The sequence below is a fragment of the Nomascus leucogenys genome, chromosome X (assembly GCF_006542625.1).
Source record: "Nomascus leucogenys isolate Asia chromosome X, Asia_NLE_v1, whole genome shotgun sequence".
Lineage (NCBI taxonomy): Eukaryota > Metazoa > Chordata > Mammalia > Primates > Hylobatidae > Nomascus > Nomascus leucogenys.
In genome coordinates, this window is record NC_044406.1 from 127,520,998 (window position 1) to 127,548,959 (window position 27,962).

Genomic DNA, 27,962 nt, shown 5'->3' on the forward strand with positions numbered 1-27,962 from the left:
TGTTTTTCAGAAATTCAACTCCTTGTCATTTATTTACAAAGTGATTCCCACAGTCTCATCTCATATACCAAGTTTATGAAGGAAGCTTTGGTTTTTGACCACCTAGTATAGCTCATTCATCTGTGTATCTCTTCAGTGGCCTGTTTCAAACAATGTTACTACAAATATCATATACTAAAATCCTAATACAAATATCAAATATTAGGATGATCTCAAAAACTCTCTTACCCTAGGATTACATGCCTAGAATCAGTATATTATGTGGCAAATCAGATTCTACTCACCACCCTACGTGGGAGTATTTTGAGAGTGTTTGAGGATGCCCAGGATAGATATGGAATTGTCACTATCCAAACTGAAAATTTACATCGAATTGCTTTTATCACACAGGAGCCGGTGGGGAGGGATGGATCAGTCAGGGAACTTCTGCAGGGATGGGGAGGCGTTTATGTCAGGGGAAGGACTGCGATTCTGGGCTGTTACACTGGAAGCGGGGCACAGCCTTCACAGAGAGATTGTAGGGACGAGCTGGTCAGCAGGACAGGTTCCAGAGTTGCTGGAGAGAGCACACAGGAGCGATCAGAAGGAGGGTGCCGTAAAGTGGGAAAGTGCTGAGGCTGGACATAACTGCTGGCACCTGGACAGAGTCAGCTCTCAAGAAACCTAGGGCTCAGAATAGGAGCAGGTAAACTAAGCCCACAATAATCCGCAAATTGTATTTATTCTCATTGTCACCACTCTTCTCCCAGCCTACATGAATACCTTGGACACAGGGTTCATCTTTATGTCATCTGAGAGATGATAACAAGTGTGCAGAGAAGTGGCTTAAAACGCAAAGGCCTTCCTCAGGCTGGGAAGAGAGGGACAGTATGAGTCAAGATGAATTCAGAGCAAGGCTCAAGTGCCAGCACTGTCACTTTCTAGCCATGTGATCTTACTGAATTTATCAAGGACTGTGAGCCTCAGGTTCTTCATCTGTAAAAGGGGTTTCATAAGCCCTGCCTTGTAGAATTGCTGGATGTTTATAATGTGAGTAAAACACCTGGCACAGTGCCAAGCATATACTGGAATTTTAACAAACGGCAGTTGTTATCAATATGATTATAACCCCAAGGCTACCACTGTCTTTTATGAAAAATTTCACTCTTGTTTTATGATCCAAAACATCTCAGAGCATATTTAGCTGAATATGTCATGGAGTACCAACTTAACCAAAAATCTGGCTTCATAAATAAAACTCAGTACGTTTTCTTTCCAAAATGATATATTGTATAATTTGGGTAGGTAGAGAATTCCCCAAGTGGAATGCAACTCAATGATCCTGGAATTTGAGTCAAGGACCAACTCCTTTTCACCTTCCCCAGTGCTCGTCGATCCAAAGCACTATTTTTATGTATCCTCCACTAAAAATCTAGCCCTTGCTTGGAGTTGCCCACATTAGATTCAAAATAACCTAATTCAATGGCCTTTCCATGGAGCGGGCTCTGGCTCTCCCATGCCAGATCAGTGAGGGCCAGCCTAGAGGCTTCTGGGAACCACTTCAAGGAATTATCACCACATTTCTCAGGAAACTCTTGCAGATGATGGGTATCAATCACTTAGTCCTTGCACTGTGTTCAAGCTCACCAGTTACAGAGCCACAGGACACCTTCCATGACTTCCCCAGGTGGAGACTCCCCTCTGCTTCATCCTCCACCCAGAAGCAACTGCTCAGAGCAGTTTTCCATTCCAGGCTCTTCCCTCACCCTCTGAGAGTCTGGTCCCTGCCACCACCCAGCTTCGTTAACTACCAGCTCCCAGAGAAGCAACTGCAGTTTTCCAAAGCCCCAAGCTGCCTTATCTCAAGACCTTTATACTTGAAGGCTTGCATCTGGAGTCTCACCTCCCCAGCCCCTTTTTAACTTGTTCTTTAGATTGTAGAGAACATCTTACCACCTTCTTAATATGGCTTCTACTCCTAGACTCTACTGTTTTATGAGTAGAGATAAGTCATGCTTTTATTAGTATCCCCAATACTAACAGTGACTTCCACAAGCAAATACTAAAAGAATGTTCAGCAAATAAAGGAGTCAGTGGGGCTTTCTTTTATTAATATTTAATTTCTGCTACTTTCTTCAACGAGCTAAGCAAAGCCAGGTATATATCTTTAATTTTCAAGAACAAAAGAATAAGCAGGACAAGGAAATGAAACTACTGACCATCCTTCAATTTTGTTCCACTATTTAACTGCTGAGTTATCGCACATTGTAAAAAAAAAAATGCCTATTACAATACCACACTACCCTGTTACAGATCACAAAATAAGGAAGAAGGTATTTCCATTTTTTAACAAAATATCAAACTGTTACTCTTAAACCAGATAAACAGCAATACATGTGCGACTAATATTCATAAATTAACACTCTGAAGCTAACCTGCTATTCAAAGGAAAAGCATTTAGAAAGTACTGAAAAACAGGTAAATCTCTACATCACCCACACAGGACAGAAATGCAAAGAACACTACGTTCCTCGAGCCCCACCTGGCCCTCCACTACCTAGAACCTAAACTGCCCTGTTCAAACACAAAGGGAAGAAACTATCCTAGACTTCACTCAGAAAAGGAGACGTTGCTGGACATGACACTGAGGCTTTCACTGGCCATGACAGCAGCATCATCTGGGGTATCAATTATGGCCTGGGCTCTCTCTTCCACATCTTTCAAAGCATCCTTGTACCAGGGTGGAAAGGAACTAGGGACAGTGTTGTTCAGCTTGGCTAAAAACTCTAGTACTTTCCTCTTGATGCTTTCTGAATGGGCTCTCGGACCCCACAGGAATTCATAACGTGGAGGAGAACTGTGGGGCACCTCCCGATACTCCAGGTAATGTTCCTGCACCCAAACTTTAGTGAGGAGCTCCCTAGGCTCCCCATAGACGAAGTGCTCCCTCCCAGCATATACCCCTACTGCACTCAGCACTTCCCAGATGGCCTCCTCAGAGGCACAGTTGCCCTTTATGAAGATCACACTCAGAATAATAATCAGGAGGCTGTTCTCGGGCACGCCCTCGTCATCACTACCCTCATCAGTGAGGCCTACTGTGTTTGCAAACACATAGAAGTGGTCAGGGCCCACTTCTATCAGGGCAAGGCCAAAAAGAAGCTCCATGAACTCACGGGCTCTCTGGAGTATCACAGGAAAGTAGTCTTTGTACTTGATGACAATCATCAGCATCTCTGCCTCTGTTACAGGCTCCTCTGCTTCGTATCTGAGGAGCAGGAACTCCACTAACTCGGCCACCTTTTCATCTAGTGTATCTGTGAAAGAGGACTCACTGTCTGGCAGGCCCTGACAAGTGCTTGTATCCTCCTCTTTCTGGCTGCTAGACTCCTCACTGAATGGGCTCCATGAAAAAGAGGAGCAGCAGGAGCTCAGAGGACTCTGGGAAGGACCCTGTGGAGGACTCTGAGGAGGACTACTGGGAATGCTCTCAGAAAGACTTGGTATCACACCAGATGGCACCTCCTCCTCCTCAGGACCAAGACTCAGAGAAGAGGATGGGGAGAAAGAAGAGTGGGAATATACTAAGTAGAAAGTGGAAGAGGAAATGGAGGAGGCTTCGTCCTCTTCCTCATCTGTGGGATACTGTGCATCTACCCAGTCCTCTAACTCAACTGAGGTCGGGGAGTCGTTGTCAGCGTTGCGGAATGGAACGCCTGGAACGGGAGGCATAACGACTTCTTCAGGAGCAGCAGGTAAACGTGTCAACAGGGATATGGATGATGAGATCCAACGGGCCTGTGGAAGAGAGTGACAGTGTGAGTGGCCTCAGCTGAGAAACTCACCCATGATGGCTCTGACAAAGGCCACCGTACAGCTCTTCTTCTCTTAAGGTGGTGCTTTAGGGCCTCACAGGTCTCCTGTCTTCCTAGGGAGTTTGTCTGCTGGGAACCTGTAGGAGGATGTGGGAACACACCTCAGGGCACAGCTGGCAGGCAGAGCCTGAGACCCCAGGAATGACAATAGGTGGGTAGGGCCGGGTGCTGTGGGGTCTCCTCTGTTTGTGGGGGTAGGGCCCTTGGTACACAGCCAGGGTGTGCACTCACCTTGACTCCTAGCACTGCCTGGGCCTCCTCTGCTGTGCTGACTTTAGGATGTGTGCCTCACACCCAGTTCGTCACCACCTGGTTCCTGGAGCACCTGCAAGAGGAAGTGAGGGAGCCCCCCAGGCTAAAGACTGCAAGTAGAGTCTTTTGCCTGCCAGGGCTGACAGCTGGGGCTGGCCAGAATCCCAGAGCCTCATAGTTCTGGGCTGCGTGGCCCCCTCAGAATTTAATTAGCAATTTCACGGCTTCTCAGAGAGGGCCGAGCCCCCATCACTCTGCTGGCCTAAGGCAAAACCTCAGAGCAACCTCCACATCCCTGAGAGCAGTAGGAGGTAGGGCGGTGGCAGCCACCTCCCAGCACTCTACCATGGGGGCAGTGGGGGTAGCCTCACGTCCGTTCTGATGCACATGTGACTCCTCCTCAGTCTTCAGTCTTATCCCCAGCAGGGCCTGGGAATCTTCCCTCTGCCAACCAGAGGCAGCTCCCCGTGCTGACTTGCCATGGGACCCTCAGACCAAGGCCTCCCCCTCCCCTACGCCCCTCACCCAGAAATGAGATGGCTGCCACCCCACCTGAGCTGACTGGGGAGCTCTACAAGGGCTGATTCTTGAGGAGCAGGGTGGGAATCTCTGGGAATCTGTCCTCTGAGGTGGGGGTTCCCCCAGCCCTCCTCAGTGTCTTCCTATTTATTCCCTAGAGGGCTGGCACCTCCTCCCTTCTTCTGCGGCCATTTCCCTGTCTGGGACCTACCAGTTCCACGGCAGCGCAGTGCAGGCCGGGGTTTCTTCTCTCTATGGTAGGAGGTCCCTCAGTTCTTCCTCAGGGCCCTCACCTTGAGGACTGGCCAGGTCTAAGACTCTTCCCCCCGCTGACTTGATTCGAGCCTCCTCACAAATGCCTCCGATCCGTCAGATTTCCAAGATGGCCGTCGGGAAAGCACATCCGGGAACCCTGCCGTGGTTGTCCAGGGCTGACGGCAGCGTCAACGTGGGGCGGGGCCTCCTCTCTGAGGAGGAACCACCCCCGACCTCTCCGCTTTTTTTCCATCCCTTCCTTCCCACCTCCCGGCTGCCCTCCAACCCTTCCTGCTCACTCCCTAAGCCTTGCGGACCTCTTCACTCCCACCTCCCCAGTCCTTGACACCCCACCCTCCTTTTTCCAGGGGTGCAGCAGGGAGTGGCTTGGTGCAGTCTGCGCCTCCCCTCCGTGTTGGGAGGTCACCTTCCTTCCACATCTCTCTTGTTTTTTGGCCAGTTCTGGGACTTCTCTCTTTGCTTAACTGAAGCTGCCCTCCTCAGAGACAACCTCCCCTTCTGCTGACTCCCAAAATGGAAGTCAGAAAATTGTACATCTGGGGATCCTGATGGGGTCCTCCAGAGCTGGCAGCAGGCACAGGGACAGGGGCGGGGCACCACCAGTCATGGGTATTCCCTTCCAGCCTTCCTGAGAGGCTGTGCCTGGACTCCTGATACTGCCTGGGATGCCTGACCCTGTGCATCTGAGTCTTTCACCTCCGAATAAGCCCCTCCCATCCCTGAGACCTGCAAGGCGAAAGAGAGGTAGAATCACATCCATCCACAGTGGGATAGGGCCTCCTAGCCCTAAGGCAGGCCTCCGCTGCCCTCTGAAATGGGGTGGGAATGCCCCTCTGTCTTTCTCAAGGTATTACTTCTGAAAGAGCCTGTACTCCTTCCTTCTCCTGTCCAGACAGCAGCATTTGTTCCCTCAACCTCTAAATGCCATTCCTAGTTTTTCCACTTTACTGCTGTGAGTGAAGTTAATATCATCTCTCCCATAGCCGGTATTAAAGGCTTCCTTATTGTTGCTTCTTGTCCTATTCTAGTGCCTGAAAAAAACCACTGTCTTTTCAGCAGCCCATGACCCTTTAAAAAACCAATACGTGATTAAAGTTTTAAATACACACATCAGATTTAACTAGAATGTGAAGTTATATGTATTTTGGAAAATGCATGGACTCCCCTATCTACCAACCAAGTATCATACTGCCTAAAATTCCACCTGCTTAAAATTCTCCCGTGCATCCCTTTTCAGGTCAATCACCGCACTTCTACAAAGCTCCTAGCAACTGTCCTCTGTTTTCAGTTTCTATAGTTTTAACTTTTCCAATTTGTCATATGATTAGCTTCATAAAATACTGACTTAAAAGTGTGCCTGTACTATTTTTTATTACAACTAGCAAGGAATGAGAATTTCTGTTATTCTATATCCTCTCTTACATTTAGTATTTTAGATTTTCAGGTTTTAGCCATTCTCATAAGCATGTATTGGAACCTTCTTTGGTTTTTGTTTGCCTCTTCTTAATGACATATGACATTGGTCATCTTTTTATATGCTTTTTTTCCGTTTGCTATATTCCCTTTTGTAAAGTGTCTATTCAAATCATTTGCATCGTTTTATAGATGAATAAACTTCATTTTTAGAGCATTGCTAATCCAAAAATACAAAGAGAAAACTTCATCAGAATTAGAGTTCCTACATATCTACACCACCCGCCCCGCCCTGCTTGCTGCACACACACACAAAGTCTATCTTTTTATTTACATTTTGTATTATTATGACATGTTTGCTACAACTGATGGAACTGTATTGATACCTCATTCTTAAGTCCATGGTTTACATCAGGACTCACTCTTAAAGCTGGGGATACTATAAATTTTGATAAGGGTGTAATGGCAAGTATTCGTCATTGTATTGTCCCACAGAATTGTTTCACCATCTTAGAGCTCCTGTGTGTTCCACCTAATTAATCAATACCCCTTGCCCCAACCCCAGCCCTCAGCCCCTGGGAACCAGTAATATTTTTAGTGTATTCATCATTGCCTGTTCCAGAATGTGGTATGCTAGGAAGCCTTTTTAGATTTTCTTCTTTCATTTAGCAATATGCTTTCATGATTTCCTCCAGGTCTATCCTACTAACAACGACTGAAAGTTCCTGTTGGTCAACATGCATGTCAACATTTGATGTTTCAGTGTTTTAGATGTCAGCCATTCTCCTGGGTGTACAGCGCTATACACCCAGCATCGGGGAGGGGGGCCTCCTCTCTGCAGAGAATCCACCCCCACCTCTCCACCTCTTTCCACCCTTTCCTACCCTCCTCTCCACCTCCATCCACTTTTTCTTGCCCACCTCCCTACTCTATTCCACCCATTACTGTTCACCTTCCGCCCCCTTCTACCGGTTCCTGTCCATCTCCCCACTCCCTCCCACCCTTTCCTACCCACCTCCCTAACCATTCCACCCATTATGGCTCGCCTCTTCACCCCCTTCCACCCGTTCCTGCCCACTTCCCCAACCCCTTCCACTTCTTCCTATCCACCTCCATGTGGCTGGCCCACTTCTTCCTGCCCACTTCCCTGCCTCCTTCCAGCCCTTCCTACTTACCTTATGGTCCCCCTCCACCTTTTCCTTGTCACACCCCAGCCCACCTCTTTCTTCCCACCTCTCTGCTCTCTCCTGGTCACCAACTTTCTCCAGGTGTTACAGCAGGTTGTGACTGGGCATGGTCTGGGCCTCCCCTCCATGTTGGGAGGTCATTGTCCTTCCACAGAATTCTCTTCTTGTTGAGTGGCCAGTCCTGGGGCTCCTCTCTCCGCTTAACTGAAACTGCCCTCCTCAGAGAAAACTTCCCCTCCGGCAGACTCCCAAAATGGAAGTTAGAAAGTTGTACGTCTGGGGACCCTGATGGGATCCTCCAGAGCTGGCAGCAGGCATGGGGGCAGGGGAGGGGCACTACCAGCCATGGGCATTCCCTTCCAGCCTTCCTGAGAGGCTGTGCCTGGACTGCTGAAACTGCCTGGGCTCCCTGCCCCTGTGCATCTGAGTCTTTCACCTCCGAATAAGCCCCTCCCATCCCTGAGACCAGCAAGGTAGAAGAGAGGGAGAATCACATCCATCCACAATGGGATAGGGCCTCCAAAGCCCATGGCAGGGCTCCGGTGCCCTGTGTCTGAAATGGCATGGACAAGACTCTGTCTTCCTGCAATTATTATTCCTGACGGGGCCTCAGAGTCCCTTCCCTTGCTGTCCAGAGACTATGATCTTCAGATCAAGGTTCCCATTTCCATGAGACCCCAAGCCAAGAGGAAGTGAAGAGCCCTAACATCCCCGCCTGAGGGCCGTGCCCAAGGCCTCTCAGGGGTGAAAACAGGGGCAGGTTTTGTGTGTCCTTCTGTTTCTTGGAAGGGATATCTCACCAGTCCTTCCTCTATGTCATCCTGGGGATGCCTGGAAGTCCCTTCCCCTCTCATGATCTGAAGTGAGACTCACTTGAGCACAGCCCTCTCCTCTTTCTACCCTCTGAGAAATCAAGGGACACCACAGTGGGCCACCATGCCCCAGGGCCTCCCATGGCTGACAGCAGCAGTGGAGCTGGATTCTGTGGATCCTCCTCCCTGTGGGCAGGGAGTCTCTGCGGTTCTCCCTCAGAGGCCTCATGTGACTACTGGTTGGTCCTGGGTCTCCCTGTCCTTCCCAGGATGGCAGTATGACACAGGGGAAAAATAATGTGACTTTACCCTGAAGAAAGCTGAACAAACACTACGTCACCGTGGTGATCAAATTAACATCATCAGTGACAAATTATGTTTGTCCTATGTATGGTGGGTATGATGTGGAATACTTGGGAACTTTTTGCACTATCTTAATAATTTTTCCATACATCTAAAATTAACCTAAAATAAAAGGGTTTTTTTAAAAGTGTGATAATGTTAGCAAACTAGGTAAAATTTTATTTAACTCTTGATAGTAAATATTATACTTAGCTGGGAAAATTTGAAACTTCTGCTTTGAGATTAGCAACCAAACTAGAATCCTGCTATCACAAATTTCTATTCAATTGTCTAATAAAGGTAGTAGCCAGTGAAGTAATATATAGCAGATATAAAAGCAGTAAGGATGTCAATGTAGAAACTAGTGTTTCCCTGAGTAACAGATTATTAGACTGTTTACGAAAAAAAAAAATCAGAATTAAAGATAAGCACTCTAATTTATAAACCAGTACATGTGCTTGTCAGATAAAAGATCACTATACAAAAATGATCCTTGCTTTTTTTGCAGGAGCAAAGAGTATGAAAAAAATGGTAAACAAAATGTAACTTGTAACATATCATACCAAACTATCAATTAAAATAAATTTACCAATAAAATTTAACAACTTCACAGAAAATAATAAGTGTCGCATTTAGATTAACTGATGAACCCCTACATAAATTTAGGGTTTTTTAATTTTAATTTTTAATTTGGGGGTACATTATAGGTGTATATTTTTATGGGTTACATGAGGTATTTTGATACAGGCATGAAACAGGTAATAATTACCACAGGGTAAATGGGGTATACATTACATCAATTATGTATCCGTTGTGTTACAAACAATCCAATTCTACTCTTTTATTTACTTTAAATGTTCAATTAAATTATTTTTTTACTACTGTCACCCCATTGCGCTGGCAAATACTAGGTCTTACTCATTGTTTCTATTTTTTTCTACCCATTAACCCTCCTGACTTTCTCCCCACCCTCACTACCCTTCCCATCCTCTGGTAACCATCCCTCTATGCTCTGTCTCCGTGAATTCAATCATGTTGATTTTTAGCTCCCACAAATAATGAGAATATACAGTTTGTCTTTTTGTGCCTGACTTATTTCATTGAACATAATGACCTATAGTTTTGTTCATGTGCTGCAAATGACTGTACCTCCTTCTCTTTTATGGCCAAATATTACTCCATTGTGTATATGTACTGTAGTGAACAGTGCTGCCATAAACATGGGAATGCAGATATCTCTTCAATACACTGATTTCCTTTCTTTTCTGTATATAGCAAGCAATGGGATTGCTGGATCATACAGTAGCTCTATTTTTAGTTTTTGGAGGAACCTCCGAACTGTTCTCTGTAGCAGCTGTACTAATTTACATTCCCAACAACAGTATGCAAGTGTTCCCTTTTGTCCACCTCCTCACTAGCATTTGTTACTCATACCGAAGCAGGGCAGGGAAGTGCTGGGTAGAGGAGGGCATGGTCTCTGGCTAGGGCTCTACTCCTGGGCCTGTGCCCACCGACCTAGGTGAGGACAGTCATGGCTTTTTTCCTGCCCAAATATTGCATTTCCCAAGACCATCCTGGCCTGCCATGCCCCCATCCTGTGCCTATAAAAACCCCAAGACCCTAGCAGGCAGACACACAAGCGGCTGGACATGGAGAGAAACACATCTGCAGAAGACACAAGTGGCTGGACATTGAGAGGACATCGAGGGGAGCATGCAAGCGGAAGAGCACATGACACACACAGGCCCGCCAGCAAGCTATTGACCAGGAGAATGAGGTGAAGCTTGGTTGGGGCAGTCGGAGGAGAGCCCAGGCTGCCGAGTGGCCTGACTCCAGGGGAAAACCATCTCCCTTCTGGCTCCCCCATCTGCTGAGAGCTACTTCCACTCAATAAAACCTTGCATTCATTCTCCAAGCCCTCATGTAATCCGATTCTTCCAGTACACCAAGGCAAGAACCCCGGGGTACAGAAAGCCCCCATCCTTGCAATGAGGCAGGAGTCTAACTGAGCTATCATAAGCCGCCTATGGATAGCTAAACTACAAAGAACCCTGTAACACACGTCCACTGGGACTTCAGCTATAAACATTCACCCCTAGACACTGCCATGGGGTTGGAGCCCCACAGACTGACAGTCTGCATGCTCTCCTAGAGGTTTGAGCAGCGGGGCACTTAAGAAATGAGTGACGCCCTCATTGCTTGCCCTGCAATGGGGATAAGGAAACTTTACCCGTTTCATTATTGCTGGACTTTTGGATAAAAACTGTTATAACTGGGATGAGAAATCTCATTGTAGTTTTTATTTGCAATTCTCTAATCAGTGATGTTGAGCGCCTTCTGATATACCTGTTTGCCATTTGTATGTCTTCTTTTGAGAAATGTCTATGGAGATGTTTTGCCCATTTTTAATCAGATTATTAGATTTTTCCTATAGATTTTTTCCTATGCCATTATTATATAGTTATATATCCTTGTATATTCTAATTATCAATCCCTTGTCAGATAGGTAATTAGCAAATATATTCTCCCATTCTGTGGGATGCAGCTTCACTTTGTTTACTGTTTGCTGTGGAGAATATTTCTAACTTGTTGTGATCCTATTTGTCCATTTTTGCTTTGCTTGCCTGTGCTTGTGGGGTATTACTGAAATAATCTTTGCCCAGTCACATGTTCTGGAGAGTTTCCCCAAAGTTTTCTTTTAGTAGTTTCATAGTTTGAGGTCTTATATTTAAGTGGTTACTTCATTTTGATTTGATTTTTGTATATAACAAGAGATAGTAGTACATGGTTTCATTCTTCTGCCTACAAATATGCAGTTTTCTCAGCACCGTTTATTGAAGAATTCATGAACTGCTACATAAATTTAGGGTTTTTTAAATTTTAATTTTTAATTTGGGGGTACATTATAAGTGTATGTTTTTATGGGTTACATGAGATATTTTGATACAAGCATGAAATAGGTAATAATTACCACAGGGTAAATGGGGTATACATTACATCAATTATGTATCCATTGTGTTACAAACAATCCAATTATACTCTTTTATTTACTTTAAATGTTCAATTAAATTATTTTTTCACTACTATCCACCTAGGAATTAATTTAACCAAATAATTGAAAGATGTCTATAATGAAAACTATGTAACATTGATGCAGGAAATTGAAAAAGACAAGCAAGAAGTTGAAAAAATATTTCATGCTCATGGATTTCAAGAATCAATATTGTTAAAATGTTCATACTACCCAAATCAATCTACATATTTAATGCAATTACTATAAAACTACCTATGACATTCTTCACAAAAATAGTAAAAACAACCCTAAAATGTATATGGAACCACAAAAGACATGGAATAGCCAAAGACATCCTAAGCAAAAAGAACAAAACTAGAGGAATCACATTACATGACTTTAAATTATACTACAGAGTTATAGTAACCAAAATAGCATGGTACAGACATAAAATCAGACAAAAATAGATGAGTAGAACAGAATGGAAAACCCAGATAGAAATCCATGCATCTATAGTGAATTCATTTTTGACTCAGGTGTCAAGAGTATACATTAGGAAAAGGAGAACGGTGTATCCATTTTTTTTATTTCAAGTTAACATGAGGCTTGCAAATACTATCTTATAACCCGTTATTTTAAACTGATAACAACATTGTTTGCGTAGACAAACCAACAAACAAGCAAAAAGGAAACTAATAAAAATTGTACGCCTTAGCTTTATCCGCTTGCTTTTTAACTTTTTGTTTGTTCTATTTACATTTTATTTTACTGTCTGTGTCTTGAAAATTTGTCGTTGTTATTATTCTTGATCGGCTCATCATTTAGTCTTTCTACTTAGAATAAGAGTAGTTTACACACCAGTTACAGTGTAATACTATTCTGTGTTTTTATGTGTACTTACTATTACTAATAAGTTCTGTACCTTCAGGTGATTACTTGTTGCTCATTGACATTCTTTGCTTTCTGATTGAAGTACTAAGCCCTTTAGCATTTCTTGTAGGACAGGTCTGGTGTTGAAGAAATCCCTCAGCTTTTCTTTGTTTGGTAAAGGCTTTAATTCTTCTTCGTGTTTGAAGGATATTTTCACCGTGTTTTCTATTCTAAGGTAAAAGTTTGTTTGTTTGTTTGTTTGTTTCCTTCAGAACTTTAATATGTTATGCCACTTTTTCCTGGCCTGTAAGATTTCCACGGACAAGACTGCCGTCAGACACATTGGAGCTCTGAGATATGTTATTTGTTTATTTTCTCCTGCTGCTTTTACGATCCTTTTATTTTCCTTGACCTTTGGGTGTTTGATTATTAAATGCACTGAGGTAGTGTATTCTTTGGGTTAAATCTGCTTGGTGTTCTATAACTTTCTTGTACTTGGATAGTCACATCTTTCTCTAGGTTTTGGATGTTCTCTGTTACTATCTCTGAATACTTTTTCTACCCTTATCTCTTTCTTTTACCTCTTCTTTATTGCCAGTAACTCTTAGGTTTGCCCTTTTTGTGGCTATTTTCTGGACTTCATAGGTGTACTTCATTGTTTTTATTCTTTTTTTGTTTTCTCCTCTAACTGTATTTTCAAATAGCCTTTCTTTAAGCTCACCAATTCTTTCTTCTGCTTGATCAATTCTGCTTATAAAAAACGATGCCTTATTCAGTATGTCAGTTGTGTTATTTGACTCCAGAATTTCTGATTGTTTTGAATTATTTCAATTGCTTCATTAAATACATGTGATATAATTCTGAATTTCTTCTTTTTATTATATTAAATTTCTTTGAATTTTCTCAAAACTGCTATTTTGAATTCTCTGTCTGAAAGATCACATTTCTCTGTTTCTCTAGGATTGGTCCCTGGGTGTCTTATTTAGTTTATTTGCTGAGGTCATGTTTTCATAGGTGGTTGTGATGCTTATGGATGTTCATCTGTGTCTGGGCACTGAAGAGTTAGATATTTATTATAGTCTTTGCGGTCTAGGCTTGTCTGTATCCATCATTCCTGGGAAGGCTTTACAGATATTTGAAAGAACTGGGGTTTTGTGATCTAAGCCATATCTGCATTAGGTGCACTCCAAGGCCAGTAACGCTGGGGTTTTTGTAGACTCTTACGGGTATCATCATCCTCCTAACCAAATGAAGTCTCTCTGTGTGGAGCTGCCTGGAGCTGGGGATGGGTGACACAAGCACCCCTCTGGCCACCATCACGAGGATTGTGCTGGGTCTGATCTGAAGGCAGCACAGCACTGGGTCTTGCCCAAGGCCCACTCTAACCACACCAGGCTATTGCCTATATTTTCTCAAGGCCCTGTGGCTCTACAATCAGCAGGTAGCAAAGCCAGCCAGACTTGTGTCCTTCCCTTTAAGGTGGTGAGTTCCCACAGGACCAGGGCAGGTCCAGACATGCCATCTGGGATCCAGGAACTAAAATCAAATGCCTTAGAAATCTTCCTGGTGTTTTATTGTACTTCAGTTGAACTGGCACTCAAACCATGAGACACTGCCTTTTCCACTGTTCCATACCTTTTTCGTAGGCAGGGGAGCCACACCTTATGGCCACTACCCCCACTGCCAGGCTACCACTGATATTCCCTGAAGGCCCAAGGGCTCTGCTGTCAGCTTGCAGCAAATGCTGCCTGGCCTGATACTCACTCTTCAGGGAAGGGGGCTTCCTTCTGGCCCAGGGCCTGTCTAGAAATGCTGTTCAAGAGCCAAAGCTTGGAATTGGAGACCCTAAGGTCTCCTGTTTGGTGCTCCTGTTTGGTTTTAGAGCTCCTGTTTGGTGCTCTACCTCTTTTTGGCCAAGATGATACCACAGGTGTAATACAAAGATCCCTTTACTTTTTCCTCTGCTTTTCTCAAGCAGAAGCATTCTCTCCTCGTAGCCTCCACAGCTGTGGATGTGCTGAGTCTCACCTGAAGCTGGCAAGTCTCAGAGTCTCACTCAAGGCCTATGGTGTGCTACCTGGGTAATGCTGCTCGTCATTCAGGACCCAAGGGCCCTTTACTCAGCAGGTGGTGGGTCCTGCCAGGACTGGATCCTTTCCTTCGCTGGTTTCCTCTGGACCAGGGTTTGTCTTGAAATGTCATTTGGGAACTTGGGCTTGGAATGGGGGCCTCATGACTCTGCCCAATTCCCTATTCTACTACGTCTGAAATAGTATCCAAGATGCATGACAAAGTCCTATTTGGTCTTCCCTCTACTCTCCTCAAGTGGAAGGACGGGATCTCTTTTGGCACCACAAGCTGTGCAGCATGGGTTTGAGGGAGGAGTGGTGCAAGCACTCCTTTAGCCACCCTAGCTGATGTCTCAATAGCTTGCATTCCCCCTAATTCCACTGGCTCTTGTCCCAATTCAGCCATAGGACTCCCCTAGGAGTTGTAATCCCTGTGGCTTGGACTGCCTTTCAAGTTTATTTACAGCCCCAGAGCACTTTAGCCTATGGTGGCAAGGCTTGCTGGAACTCAAGTTCCAGCTGTTGGGATGGCCATTCCCCACTGGAAAGGGCTGGTTTAAATATTTTCTCTGTGTGCAGGCATCAATGGAGTTCAGCCTAGTTTTGCTTTCTGCTATGACAGGACAGCACTGAATTCAATGCATTGTCTCACATTTGTTGTGCTCACCCTCTCCCAGGCACTCAGATTCTCCCCACGCCACACAGCCACTGCCTAGAGATGTGGAAGCAGTGATGTAGGTAATCCAATACTCTTTGCTACCTTCTTCAATGCCTCTTTCAGCAATACAAAGTTAAAAGCAGGTACTGTGAGTGCTCAGCTGACTTTTGGTTCTTATGAAGGTACTTTTTTTGTGCAGATGGTTGTTAAATTGGTATCCTTGCAGGGGAGATGATTATTGGAGCCTTCTACTCCATCATTTAACTCTACTCTTCCCCCCTACAATAATTTAAAACTATGTATGTTAATAGATATTAAAATTCCCTATTGATATGGTTTGAATCTGTGTCTTCACCCAAATCTCATGTCAACGTGTAATCCCCAATGTTGGAGGTGGAGCCTGGTCAGAGGTGATTGGATCATGGGGGCAGATTTCTCATAAATGGTTTAGTATCATCTTCTTGGTACTGTTCTCAAAATAGTGAGCTTGAACTCAGTCTGGTCATTTAAAAGCGTGTAGAACCTCACTTTTCTCTCTTTTTCTCCTGTCTGGCCATGTGATGTGTCTTCTCCACCTTCAACTTCCACCATGATTGTAAGTTTCCTGAAGCCTCTGTAGAAGTCAAGCAGATGCCAGCATCATGCTTCCTGTACAGTCTGCAGAACTGTTAGCCAATTAAACCTTATTTCTTTAAAGTTATCCAGTCCCAGATATTTATTTGTAGCAATGTGAGAACAGCCTAACACATATATTGTAAGTATGTTATTTCTCCTGAAAATTTATCTATGGTTTGATTGCAATGCCAATTTTAAGGAGCCAAACTTTGTATGCAAATGTGTGTGTAAACTTAATATGATGATTCTAAAATTTAAAGTTATGCCTATGGTCGAGCATAGCCAAGACACTCTTGAGAAAATAGAAGCTAAAAGCAGCAACTTTACCAGAGAGTAAGGATTACTAAAAAGTAATAATAATGGGATTTTGCGGTTTAGGCACAGGCGTTGAGAAACAGACCACTGGAAACTAATAAGGAGTCCCCCAAAACACCTTCTTATGTACCTATACTAGATTGTGACAATAATGTGTTTATCATAAAAAATTTAAAACCTACATACAATTATATACAAAAGCAAAGTGGACTTTCTTATATTCTATCATGAAGAAAGCCAGTACTGTATTCTCACTTATAAATAGGAGTTAAATAATGTGTACCCATGGATGTAGTGTATGGTATAACAGGCAATCGAGACTTAGAAGGGTGACAGAGTGGGAGAAGATGGATAATGTGCAATTACTTAATGGGTACAATGTACCTTATTCGGGTGATGAATACCCTAAATGCCCTGATTTCACCACTATTAAATCTATGCATGTAACAAAATTGCATTAGTACCTCATAAATTTATACAAATGAAATAAAAGGAAGCCACCATTACAGGCCAATTAGGGGATCAATAATGCTGCATGAGAAAGGATTGGAATCATCTGGGGCACTGATTCCAATCGGTCAAGTCTGTAACAGAAGGAGTGGAGATGATGTATGGAGGAGGAAGAGGGGAAACGGCTGCTCCTCTTGACCTTATTCTCATACATAGATGGCCTTACTACCTTTATGAATCTTCGTTTTCAAAGAGCAGAACCGAAAACTTAGTGCTGATTTGGGATCAAAGCATCCTGGGCCAGTGATATGAGGTCAATGACCTCCCAAACTACCAGTTCCCCTGATGATCTTTGGAGCTCTGGGGATCCAAGAAATATAACATGGACAGTACTATTCCAGGAAGGCATGACAGGGTAATGTTGTTCGGACTACAGACACCTTGAACAGGCCCAAGAACACTTTCCTGACTTGGAAGTGGTGACAGATTGCCCACAGGTGATGGAAGTAGAGGCCTACCTCCTTCCCCATTTTGGCTGGGGAGATTCCAGTGATGGTAGGGTGAACTCCTCTTTTTCCAGCACATCACCAACCAGAAATCTGTCTTGGAATTGGAGGTTAGAAAATACAAAAAAGTTCTCACAGTAATCTGTGAAAAAGTTAATCATGGCTTAATTTATTTCTATTAATATGAAAGGTGGCAAGATTTTTATTGATGACCTTTATTCCTCTCCTTTCCTTTACTTCCATCCAATCCATCAACAGATTCTGTTCCATTAACCTCTAAAATCCATTCCAAATCTATCCACTTCAGTCAATTTTCATTACCACTGCTGTGATGAAGCTACCATCATCTCTCAAATAAACTATAGCAATAACTTCCTTACTGGTGCCTCTTTTTTCCAGATTTACCCTTGTAAAACCCATTCTGCTCAAAGGAGTCAGGGATCAATTTAAAAATGTAATCTCTGGTTGATTTTTTAAAAATTGCATACATGAAAGTTTACTGTAACATGCAACATGAAAGTTGTATGTATTTTAATAAATGTATAGATTCCTATATCTACCACCCAAGAATCATACAAAGCATTTCCATCAGCCTAAAATTCCGCAGTGTGTCCCCTTTGTAGTAAAATATTATACCCTCCTAACTCCCTAACCCTGTGGTTTTTGGTGTACTTATAGTTGTACTTTCTCCAGAATATGGTGTAAACAGAATCATACAATACTATCTTCCAAGAGGCTATATGATTTTTTTATTACAACCAACAAGGAATGAAAGTTCCTGAATCATTATATCGAAGGAACACCTATGCTCCATGTTTATTGCAACACTATTCTCAATAGCCAAGGTGTGGAATCAATCCAAGTGTCCATCAATGAATAAATGGATAAAGAAAATGTGGTACAGATACACAATGAAATACTATTTATGCATAGAAAAAAAATAAAATTCTGTCTTTTGCAGCAACATGGTTGAAACTGAAGGTTATTATGTTAAAAGAAATAAGCCAAGCACAGAAAGATAAAGTTCTCATTCATGTGTGGGAGCTAAAAATGTTTATCTCATGGAGATAGAGAACAGAATGACAGTTACTAGAGGTTCAGAATTGTCATGGCAAGGGGGCTGAGATTGAAGAGAGGTTAGTTAATGGGTCCAAACCTACAGTTAGATAGAAGGGATCAGTTCTAGTGTTCAATAGCACAGTAGGGTGACTATATTTAAAAATATATTATTTTATATTGTTTTATAGTTTTAAAAATAGCTAGAAGAGAGAACTTAAAATATACCAACACATAAACATGATAAATTGGGTAATGTGAGCTCTGCAATTTTGTTCTTTTTCTTCGATATTATGTTGGTTATTCTAACTGTTCACTTTTTCATGTAAACTCTAGAGTAATTTGATATCTAAAAAATAACTTCCTGGAATTTTGATGGGAATTTCATTGAATCTATGAATAAATTTGGGAGCAGATGACATACAACATTGGGACTTCTAATTCATGAAAATGGAATATCTCATCATTTTTAAAAATCTCTTTTTAGTGGTTTTTTATCAGTATATTTTTTTTTGTTTCCCACCTAATAATATCATAATTTGGACAGAATATAAGAGTTTCCAGTTTTTTCCACACGGTCAGGAGCATGTGTTTTTCTTTGATAATAGACATTCATTGATGTTTTGAATTGAATTTCCCTGATAACTACTGATGTTGAGTGTTTTTTCATATATCATTGGCCATTTGTATGGCTTCTTTCAAGAAATATTTACTCGGATTCTTTACCTATTTTTAAATTGTATTATTTGGTTTGTTGCTGTTGAAATGTGTGGGTATTTTGTGTATGCTCTTTATTAATCCCTTGTCAAATGGATAGTTTGAAAATATTTTCTCCCATTTTGAAGGGTGTCTCTTCACTCTGTTGATTATTTTCTTTGCTATGTAGAAGGGTTTTAGTTTGGTGTAATTCCGTTTGTCTATTTTTGTCCTTGTTGTCTGTGCTTCTGCAGTCTTATCCATAAACGCTTTGCCATGACATTTTTCCTGCAGCGTGTCTTCTCTGCTTTCTTGTAGTAGTTTTCTAGTTTGAATCTTACATTTAAGTCTTTAATCCGGTTTGAGTTGATTTTCAGATATGGTGAGAGATAGGTTGTGTAGTTTCATTTTTCTTCATATATATATTTTCAGTTTTCCCGGCACAAGTTATTGAAGAGGCTGTCTTTTCCCTAATGAATTTCTTGGTGCCTTTGCCAAAAACCATTTGGGTGTAAACAAGTATATTCTCTTATTTTTTCTATGGGTTTTGTTTTAAACAGTTTTTACTTTTATTTTACTATTGATGGAGAGTTTTGCTGTGTATAAATTTCTAGGCTTGTGTTTCCTTTTTCCTTCAACACTTTAAATATTACATTTTACTCTATTCTTGCTTGCATGATTTCTGACAGAAAGTCCTCTGTAGTTCTTATCCCTGTGTCACTATAAGCAAAGTTCTCTGTCTCCTCTATCTCTCTCTCATTCCTCTTCTGGGATTTTTTTTTTCCTTTTGTTTTTCTTTGATTTTCTACGAAAAGAGTCCAAATAGAAGGCTGTTGCTGTAGTCCAGGAGTGAGAAAGCATGGGCCTGACCTGGAATAACATTAGAGAAAAAGGGAAGGAGGCAGAAGTGGCAAAATATATCACCACTGCTGGTATCTGACCAGGAGAACAGAAAGAAAGCTCTCAAATGATGTTAAAACTTGGACCTGGGAAAATTATCGACCTGTCAGAATCCTGAAAGTTTCACCATAAAATAGGTCTTCACTGAAGGCTTGTGTTATTCAGGAAAAAGATGGCTTCAGTTTGAGACACAATGTCTGGGATGCATGGCAGGTCATCTGCAATCTCTATTGCTATGTCCTCTCTCTGGAAACTGAACCTAAAATGTAGAGTAATATGGTTACAGACGTGGGACCTTTACTCAAAATACACCAGTTTGAATCCTAGCTCAACAGTTTACCAGCTCTGCGATCTTGGGCAAGTCAGCCAGTCTCTCTGTGCCTCAGTTTCTGTATCTATAAAACTGAGAAAATAATTGTATATATTTCATATGGATGTTGTGAGGATTAGATGTGTATGCACACACACATTTATGCAAACATGTATAAATGCATCTCTAAAAATTAATATATACATGTATAACTATATTTATATATTATATATAAAAATGTATATTTAATGTGATATATATTATTATCTTTATATGCAACTATGTATAACATATGCTATATATTAAATTTTTATATATACATGCATACATACGTGCAACGTTGTATTCTCATACAAAACCTCAGAGAGTTCCATGTTTGTATGATGTGGTACTATATTCATAAGTTATATATTAATATAATGTATATATATATATATTTAAACAGGATCTGGGATATTTTGAGTTTTCACTTTTATTCATTATTACTGTCTCACACAACTTCAACTACACTGTTTCTATTTTGAGATTCATAAGTAGGACAGGGAGAAAGAAAACGTGTCATTGAATAGGAGGGAAAGAATATTAAAGAAGGGGAAGGAACCAGCTGAGAAGAGCAGTACAAAAATAATGCAGACAATCCCAGGCAAGTGAAGAGACGGTAAACGATGTTGAACTTGGAAGTTATAAAGTTTTCAGAGACTTCAGTAGAGCAATATAAGTAGAGTACTGCGGATAGATAGAAGTCACATTTCAAAAGGAGGAGGTCTGCATCAGAAAATTAGTGAAAAGAAAGCACAGTTTATCTTTTCATGGATTTTATCCTGAGAGTGGATTAATCCAAGGAAATTTTTTATTATTTTGAAAAACAGGTTGTTGAGTATTATTTTAAGAAGAGCCAAAGGGCCGGGTGCTGTGGCTCATGCCTGTAATCCCAGCACTTTGGGAGGCTGAGGCGAGTGGATCAGGAGGTCAGGAGATCGAGACCATCCTGGCTAACATGGTGAAACCCCCGTCTCTACTAAAAAATACAAAAAATTAGCCAGGCGTGGTGGCGGGCGCCTGTAGTCCCAGCTACTCGGGAGGCTGAGGCAGGAGAATGGCGTGAACCCGGGAGGCGGAGCTTGCAGTGAGCCGAGATCGCGCCACTGCACTCCAGCCTGGGCGACAGAGCGAGACTCCGTCTCAAAAAAAAAAAAAAAGAAGAGCCAAAGAATCTGATGACATAAGAAGAATGGTAGAAAAGGAGAGCAGAAAGAGAAGGGAGGGGGTGAAAATCACAGGGGGGACTTAAACTTGCAAAGTGAAGTAAGAGGGGCCCAGAGCTTCTTAACTAGAATCTGAGAGTGAGGTGGACTAGGACTTCAGAAGAATGACGGAGATTTGGCAACTGCAACTGAGGAAAGAAGAGAAATACTCAAAGAGATCAAATTAAAGACTAGTTAAGAGACAGAACGGTGGTCTAAACTGTTTAAGCACAAACACCAAAATGACCCATGGGAATGGCAGGCATCTTCTTGAAAACGGTGCTTTGGGCAAGTATCAATTTAATGCCCAGTTTTTCACATATTGGGTTGACAAGGTCACGTTGCTTTCTGTTTTTAAAATATACTGGTGAAAGTCGTAGAATATCAGTTATAAGCAAGCAGACTACTAGGGTTTACTCTTTCTAGTTGAAGGCCATGTATCATCCTAGTGAAAAGGATAGCTCTAGAGCATGAGTTTTTATCCTGGGATCTGTGGATGGAATTCAAAGAGGTCCTTAACTGGGATGAGGAAAAGGGCATACATCTTTGTTTTATTAACATTTACTTGAAGTTCAGCATTTCCTTCCAATATGAATATAGGCAAGTAAGCAGTCATATTAGCAAATGTGTGATTTTTGTCTTCAATAGAAATTATAGGCATTTTCATATAGCTGTACTGGTATTACAGATATCTCAAAATATTATTCACTTTCGTTGTTACTTTGGAAGTGTAGTAGTTATTAGACCTGTCCCTAGATCTTGTTATTTAAAATATTACTAAAGAAGCACATGTTACTATATCCTACATTTATTTTTAAATAACTAAAATTAAATATAAATATTATTTTTCCTTTGGAATCTGATGTATTTTATTTTATATACTTAAAAGTATTATTCTTAGAAGGGTTCATAGGCTATACCAGATCCTTACAGTTAAGAAAAGGGCAAGAAGCTCTGAATCTACTGTTCATAGAGACCTGGCTGGCAATCCTGACTTCCTATTCCTAAGTGTGTAAAGTTAGGGAAGTTATTTAATCTCTTTTTATCTCATTTTCCTCATATTTTCAAGAGATGAAATTGTCATAAATGTACTTCTTCTCAGATTTGTCCCTAAGCTTACATAGCAGTCTGTATATTAAACATCTCTCACATAGAAAATACTCACGGGTGGCTGCTCTGTTTTCTTTATTACTTATCCCGTGGTTGTACAATCTCTTTCTTTGCTCCCCTGAGCCACATTGTGTCTTGGGCCACACATAAAATACACTAACATTAACAATAGCTGATGAGCTAAAAAATAAACCTCAAAAAATCTCATAATGTTTTAAGAAAGCTTACAAATTTTTGTTGGGCCACATTCAAACCTGTCCTGGGCCTCATACATCCCAGCTGGATAAGCTTGACTTATGCTATACGAGTGGTTCTCAAATGTTGTTTCACAGACCACTAGCTGGCTTCGGGCTTATGTTGGGGGGTCCATTTAACCTATGGGTTAGTCTCTTGCAGTCCTAAATTCCTGAATCAGAATATGATTTTCAAGTTGTTACTTACCCTTTCTCAAAGCCATGGTGGTGGCTAAATTTCCTCTTTTTAAAAAGGGTCTGAGGAACATTGCTTTATTATCACTTCCACTGAGACGGTAGATGGTCTAACATTGCATACAGTTCAGCTCAGTGATGCAGTGATTTATTTCATTTTTTTACATCTCAATTATATGTATAGATTATATATATATATATTCATATGGAGTTATATGTCCAAATATTGTATTTCAGTGACCTTCTGTGTGTGTGTATATATACAGACATATATACATACCTATATGTACATATGTACATACCTATATATGTATAAACATACATACTCTATGCATTATTTACTCCAATATTTCTATTCTATTCTTTATCTTTTATTTAAAATTTTTTTTAAAAGACAGGTACTTAACCACTAAAATAGTTTGAAATTATTATTATTATAGTCTCTGGAGTCATACTGCTTGAAACAGCCAAATCTTTCTTGACGTTCTGGTATTACCCAATGGCTACTGGCATCTGAGTCTCAGATTCTGTCTTTATCTTTGAAATGAATCAGGGGAAGAAATAAGAAAACTTTCCTCCTACCTATCGTGTCTCATGCTTTCTTCTGTAGTGTAAGTACTCTCACTAACTTTATTGCAGCATCTCGCTTCTCCCACAACAAACACAAATTCAACACAGTGTCCAGTTTCTTGGAGGAGTTTCTCATGCTTTATTGTTTTGATTTTGCTGTACATATACACACAACACATACACACACGTGTGTGTATATATAGATAGATATGTATACATACACACATGCATATATATATACACACACATAATACATTTCTCCCTTCTACATTTCTCCAGGGTTGATTTTAGGAGCAGAAGACCACAGCTTGAACTTGATTATCATCTTGGCAGCTACAGGTAAGGTACTCAATTTATAAAGAATTTAAGGTTAATTGATATTGTGATAATATTCTGTTCCCAATCAATATATAGGCTTAGTAATTGCCTTGAGGATTAGAACTGAAATGTAAATTTATAATAATCTAGTTGGAGTAATACCAACTTAACTGTAATAGTGTGTAAAATTTTTACCCCTGCATAGCTTTATTTCCTCTCCTCCTTCATGAATTTATTAACATACAAATTGTATCTTCATACACAGTATACACATCAATACAGATATATATATTTATTGCTTTATCAAGCTGTCTTTTAATCACATAAGGAATTTTAAAAGTTGCAAACAAAATCTACATTTATACTGTCTTTTATATTTACCTGTGTTGTTACCTTTACTGGTGTTCTTTGTTTCTTCATGTGGATTTGATTTACTGTATAGCACCATTACATTTCATCCTGAAGGACTCACTTTAATATGCCTTGTTTGACCTATTTGCTAGCAACAAATTCTCTCAGTTTAAAAAAATATATTTGAGAATATTTTTATTTCTACTTCAATTTTGGAGGATACTATGTTGGATATAGTATTCTTAGCTGATGGCCCTTTTCTTTCAGCGTTTTGAACAAGTCATCCCAGTGCCTTTAGACATCTTTGGTTTCCAAATGAAAGTCAGCTGTTAATAATGTTGAAGCCTCCTTTTATGTCCTGAGTTGTTTCTTTGCATGTTATCTATTTGTGCTTTTACATTATGTTAATGAAATTTCTAGGTGTGGATCTTTTAGGGATTATCTTACTTGTAGTTTTTTGAGCCTCTTTAATGTGAAGATTGATTGTTTTAACTAAATTTTTAGTGTTTTGGGCCTTTTTAAAAAATGCTCTGTTAATTTATCTTTCTTGCTGTGCAACTCCCAGTATTATGCTGCATGATTGTATCTCACTGATCTCTGAGGTTCTGTTTATTTTCTTCACTCTGTTTTCCTTCTCTCCCTCAAACTTTACAATCTCAATTTTCCCATGTTCAAGTTCACAGGCTTTCTTCTGCTGTTTCTTTTTTCTGAGAGCCTTATGTGAATTTATTTTAATTATTTTGTTTTTCAACTCCAGAATGTCTGATTTTTTTTCTTAAATAGTTTCTATCTCTTTTTTAATGTTCTCTATTTCATGAGTTATTTCTGTCATACTTTCCTTTGGGTCTTTAGGGATGGTTTTATTTACTTCTTTGCATATAGTTTAAATAGCTGGTTCAAAATCATTGTCTAGAACGTCCAACGTCTAGGTTTCGTCAGCAACCATTTCTATAGATTTTTTAACTTTTTTCTTATGTATTGGCCATACTCTCTGGTTTCTTTGTGTGTCTCATAATTTTTGTTGAAAATGTAGCATTTTAAGTAATAAGATGTCATGAATTTGACAACAAGATTCTACTTTTCCTCCAAGATTTTTGTTGTTGTTTCTTTATTGACTTTTCTGAATTAATTTTGTAAGATTTATATTCTTTGTTATGTGTAGGCATTGAAGTTTCTGCTCAGTTAGCTTAGTGGTCACCCAATAATTGAAAACAGGTGTTTAAAATGCCTGCAACCAACAAGTCCCCAGGCTTTGATGAGGTACTGGGTATGCATATTTGGCTGGGACTTCTCCACTTAGGTAGTTTACAACTCTGCTTTAGCCTTGAATTCCTGCTTGTACTCAGAGACTCATAGTAATAAGATGTGAGAGTTTAGGGTCTTCTTAAGTGTCTTCTGAGCATGCACACATACACCTATGTATATGTATGGCCTTCTAGATCCCCATAAATACGTTAGTGTTTATCAAACTCCAATGGACATCTTATTCCCCAGCTATTTCTTTAAACTTTTTGTTTATTGTTTGGCCTAGATTATTTTTCACTGCCTTAGGTCACTGTGGAGTTAAACAATCACCCATAGAGGTTTCAGACAGATGCCCTCAGGGAAAGAACTTTTTCCACTGTGTGAGATCTGAGTCAAGTCAATTAAAAATAACCAGGGAGTGAGATCTTTCAGGGAATCACCACATAGTTCAATTAATGACAAACCTCTGGGGATGGATCTTTAAAGTAGCTTCAACCCTGTTCTTTCCCCTCCCACTGGCTTCCAAGCTGCTGGTTTTCACTATGATTTCAGGCTATTGATATTTATTTTACTCCGAAGCTGGAGAAGAGGGGTGGAAATAGGACAAGTTACAATGCTGTTATAAATAAAGTTTCGGTACCACAAAAGAAATAGCACTTGAATATAAAATTTTCTTTTTTTCTTCTCAGCAAGGCAATTTACTTCTATAGAAGGGTGCGCCCTCACAGACGGAGCAATGCTGAGCACACACCTGGGCAAGGGAGGGGAAGGGGTCCTTATTCCTGATGCACATGGCCCCTGCTGCTGTGTTGTTCCCCTACTGGCTAGGGTTAGACTGCACAGGCTACACTACTTCTGATTGGCTAATTTAAAGGCAGCGACGGGGTGAGTGGTTTGGTGGGAAAAATGGTTATTGCAGAGCAGGAAATCGGAATGAGTCAGGGTGGAGAATGAGTCAGGGTGGAGCAGGTAATTGGAATGAGTCAGAGTGGAGCAGGTGATCGAAAAAGATTGCTTTACAAGGAATTTAAGTTTAAAAGTAGAAGGCAAAGAATTGAACATAGGGACATATTGATTCTTTGACGAGAAATTTAGAACTCATATCTATCAATACCATTAAACTCATCTTCTTACTTAGATTCAGTCATATTCATTTAATAAACACTCCTTGGATTTTTCCAATCCTTTGGTTAATCTATGGAGTTCTGAAAATGTCAGTTCTGACCATTTATGTTAGTGTTCTCTTTGCTTTTATTAATGAGAGTGTTACTCGAAAGGGATCCTGATCCAGACCCCAAGAGATGGTTCCTGGACCTTGTGCAAAAATGAGTTCAGGTCAAGTCCATAGAGTAAAGTAAAAGCAAGTTTATTAAGAAAGCAAATAAATAAAAAAATGGCTACTCCATAGGCAGAGTAGCAAAATGGGCTGATCAACTAAGAATACTTAAAGTTATTTATTGATTATATGCTAAACAAGGGGTGGATTATTCACGAGTTTTTTGGGAAAGAGGTGGACAATTCCCAGAACTGAGGGTTCCTCCCCTTTTTAGACCATATGCGATAACTTTCTGACATTGGCATGGCATTTGTAAACTGTCTTAGCACTGGTGGAAGTGTCTTTTAGCATGCAAATGCATTATAACTCACTTATAATGAGCAGCAAGGATGACCAGAGGTCACTTTCATTGCCATCTCGGTTTTGGTGGGTTTTGGCTGGCTTCTTTACTGCATCCTGTTTTATTGGCAAGTTCTTTGTGACTTGTATCTTGCACTTGTCAGGCCTCTGAGCTCAAGCTAAGCCATCACTTGGTATTTAGTGGCTCCTGGTTTTACCTCAAATCGCCACCCTTAAGTCTCTCTTGAAGTGGATAGAAGATCTTCAGTGGCAAGCACCCCCCACCCCTTCTCTCTGTGTCCCTACCCACCCCTTCTCCACTTTCCTGGGGGGCAAACACCTCCCACCCCTTCTCCACTTTCCTGGGGGGCAAACACCTCCCACCCCTTCTCCACTTTCCTGGGGGGCAAGCACCCCCACCCCTTCTCTCCATCTCTCTACTCTCTCTTTTCTCTTCACTTTCCTGGGGGGCAAGCACCCCCCACCCTTTCTCTCTATGTCTCTACCCTTCTCTTTAAACTTGCCTCCTTCACTATGGGCAACCTTCCACCCCCCATTCCCCTTTCTCCCTTAGCCTGTGTTCTCAAGAACTTAAAACCTCTTCAACTCTCGCCTGACCTAAAAGTTAAATGCCTTATTTTCTTTTGCAATACCGCTTGGCCCCAACACCAACTTGACAGTAGTTCTAAGTAGCCAGAAAACGGCTACCTTAATCTCTCCCACTCTAGGTTCCCATGCCGCTCCTAATCCCACTCGAAGCAGCCATGAGAAACATCACCCATTATCTCTCCATACCACCCCCCAAAATTTTTGCTGCCCCAATACTTCACCACTATTTTGTTTTATTTTTCTTATTAATATAAGAAGACAGGAATATCAGGCCTCTGAGCCCAAGCTAAGCCATCATATCCCCTGTGACCTGCACGTACACATCCAGATGGCCTGAAGTAACTGAAGATCCACAAAAG

General features: G+C 41.2%; 1 protein-coding gene across 1 annotated transcript; it reads right to left on the reverse strand.

The window, feature by feature from the left end:
- Positions 1-2,069: 2,069 nt before the first annotated feature.
- LOC100602263 (melanoma-associated antigen C2) lies at positions 2,070-5,024 on the reverse strand. The gene is made up of 3 exons (XM_003279545.3): positions 4,837-5,024; positions 4,086-4,179; positions 2,070-3,777 (listed from the first exon to the last, which is right to left on the reverse strand). The coding sequence occupies exon 3, from the start codon at positions 3,709-3,711 to the stop codon at positions 2,590-2,592; it is 1,122 nt and encodes a 373-aa protein (XP_003279593.1). The 5' UTR covers positions 3,712-3,777; positions 4,086-4,179; positions 4,837-5,024; the 3' UTR covers positions 2,070-2,589.
- Between the last annotated feature and the right edge of the window lie 22,938 nt (positions 5,025-27,962).

Bases quoted from the DNA above. Each gene is read 5' to 3' on its own strand.
- LOC100602263 (XM_003279545.3), bottom strand. From the start codon at position 3,711: ATGCCTCCCGTTCCAGGCGTTCCATTCCGCAACGCTGACAACGACTCC.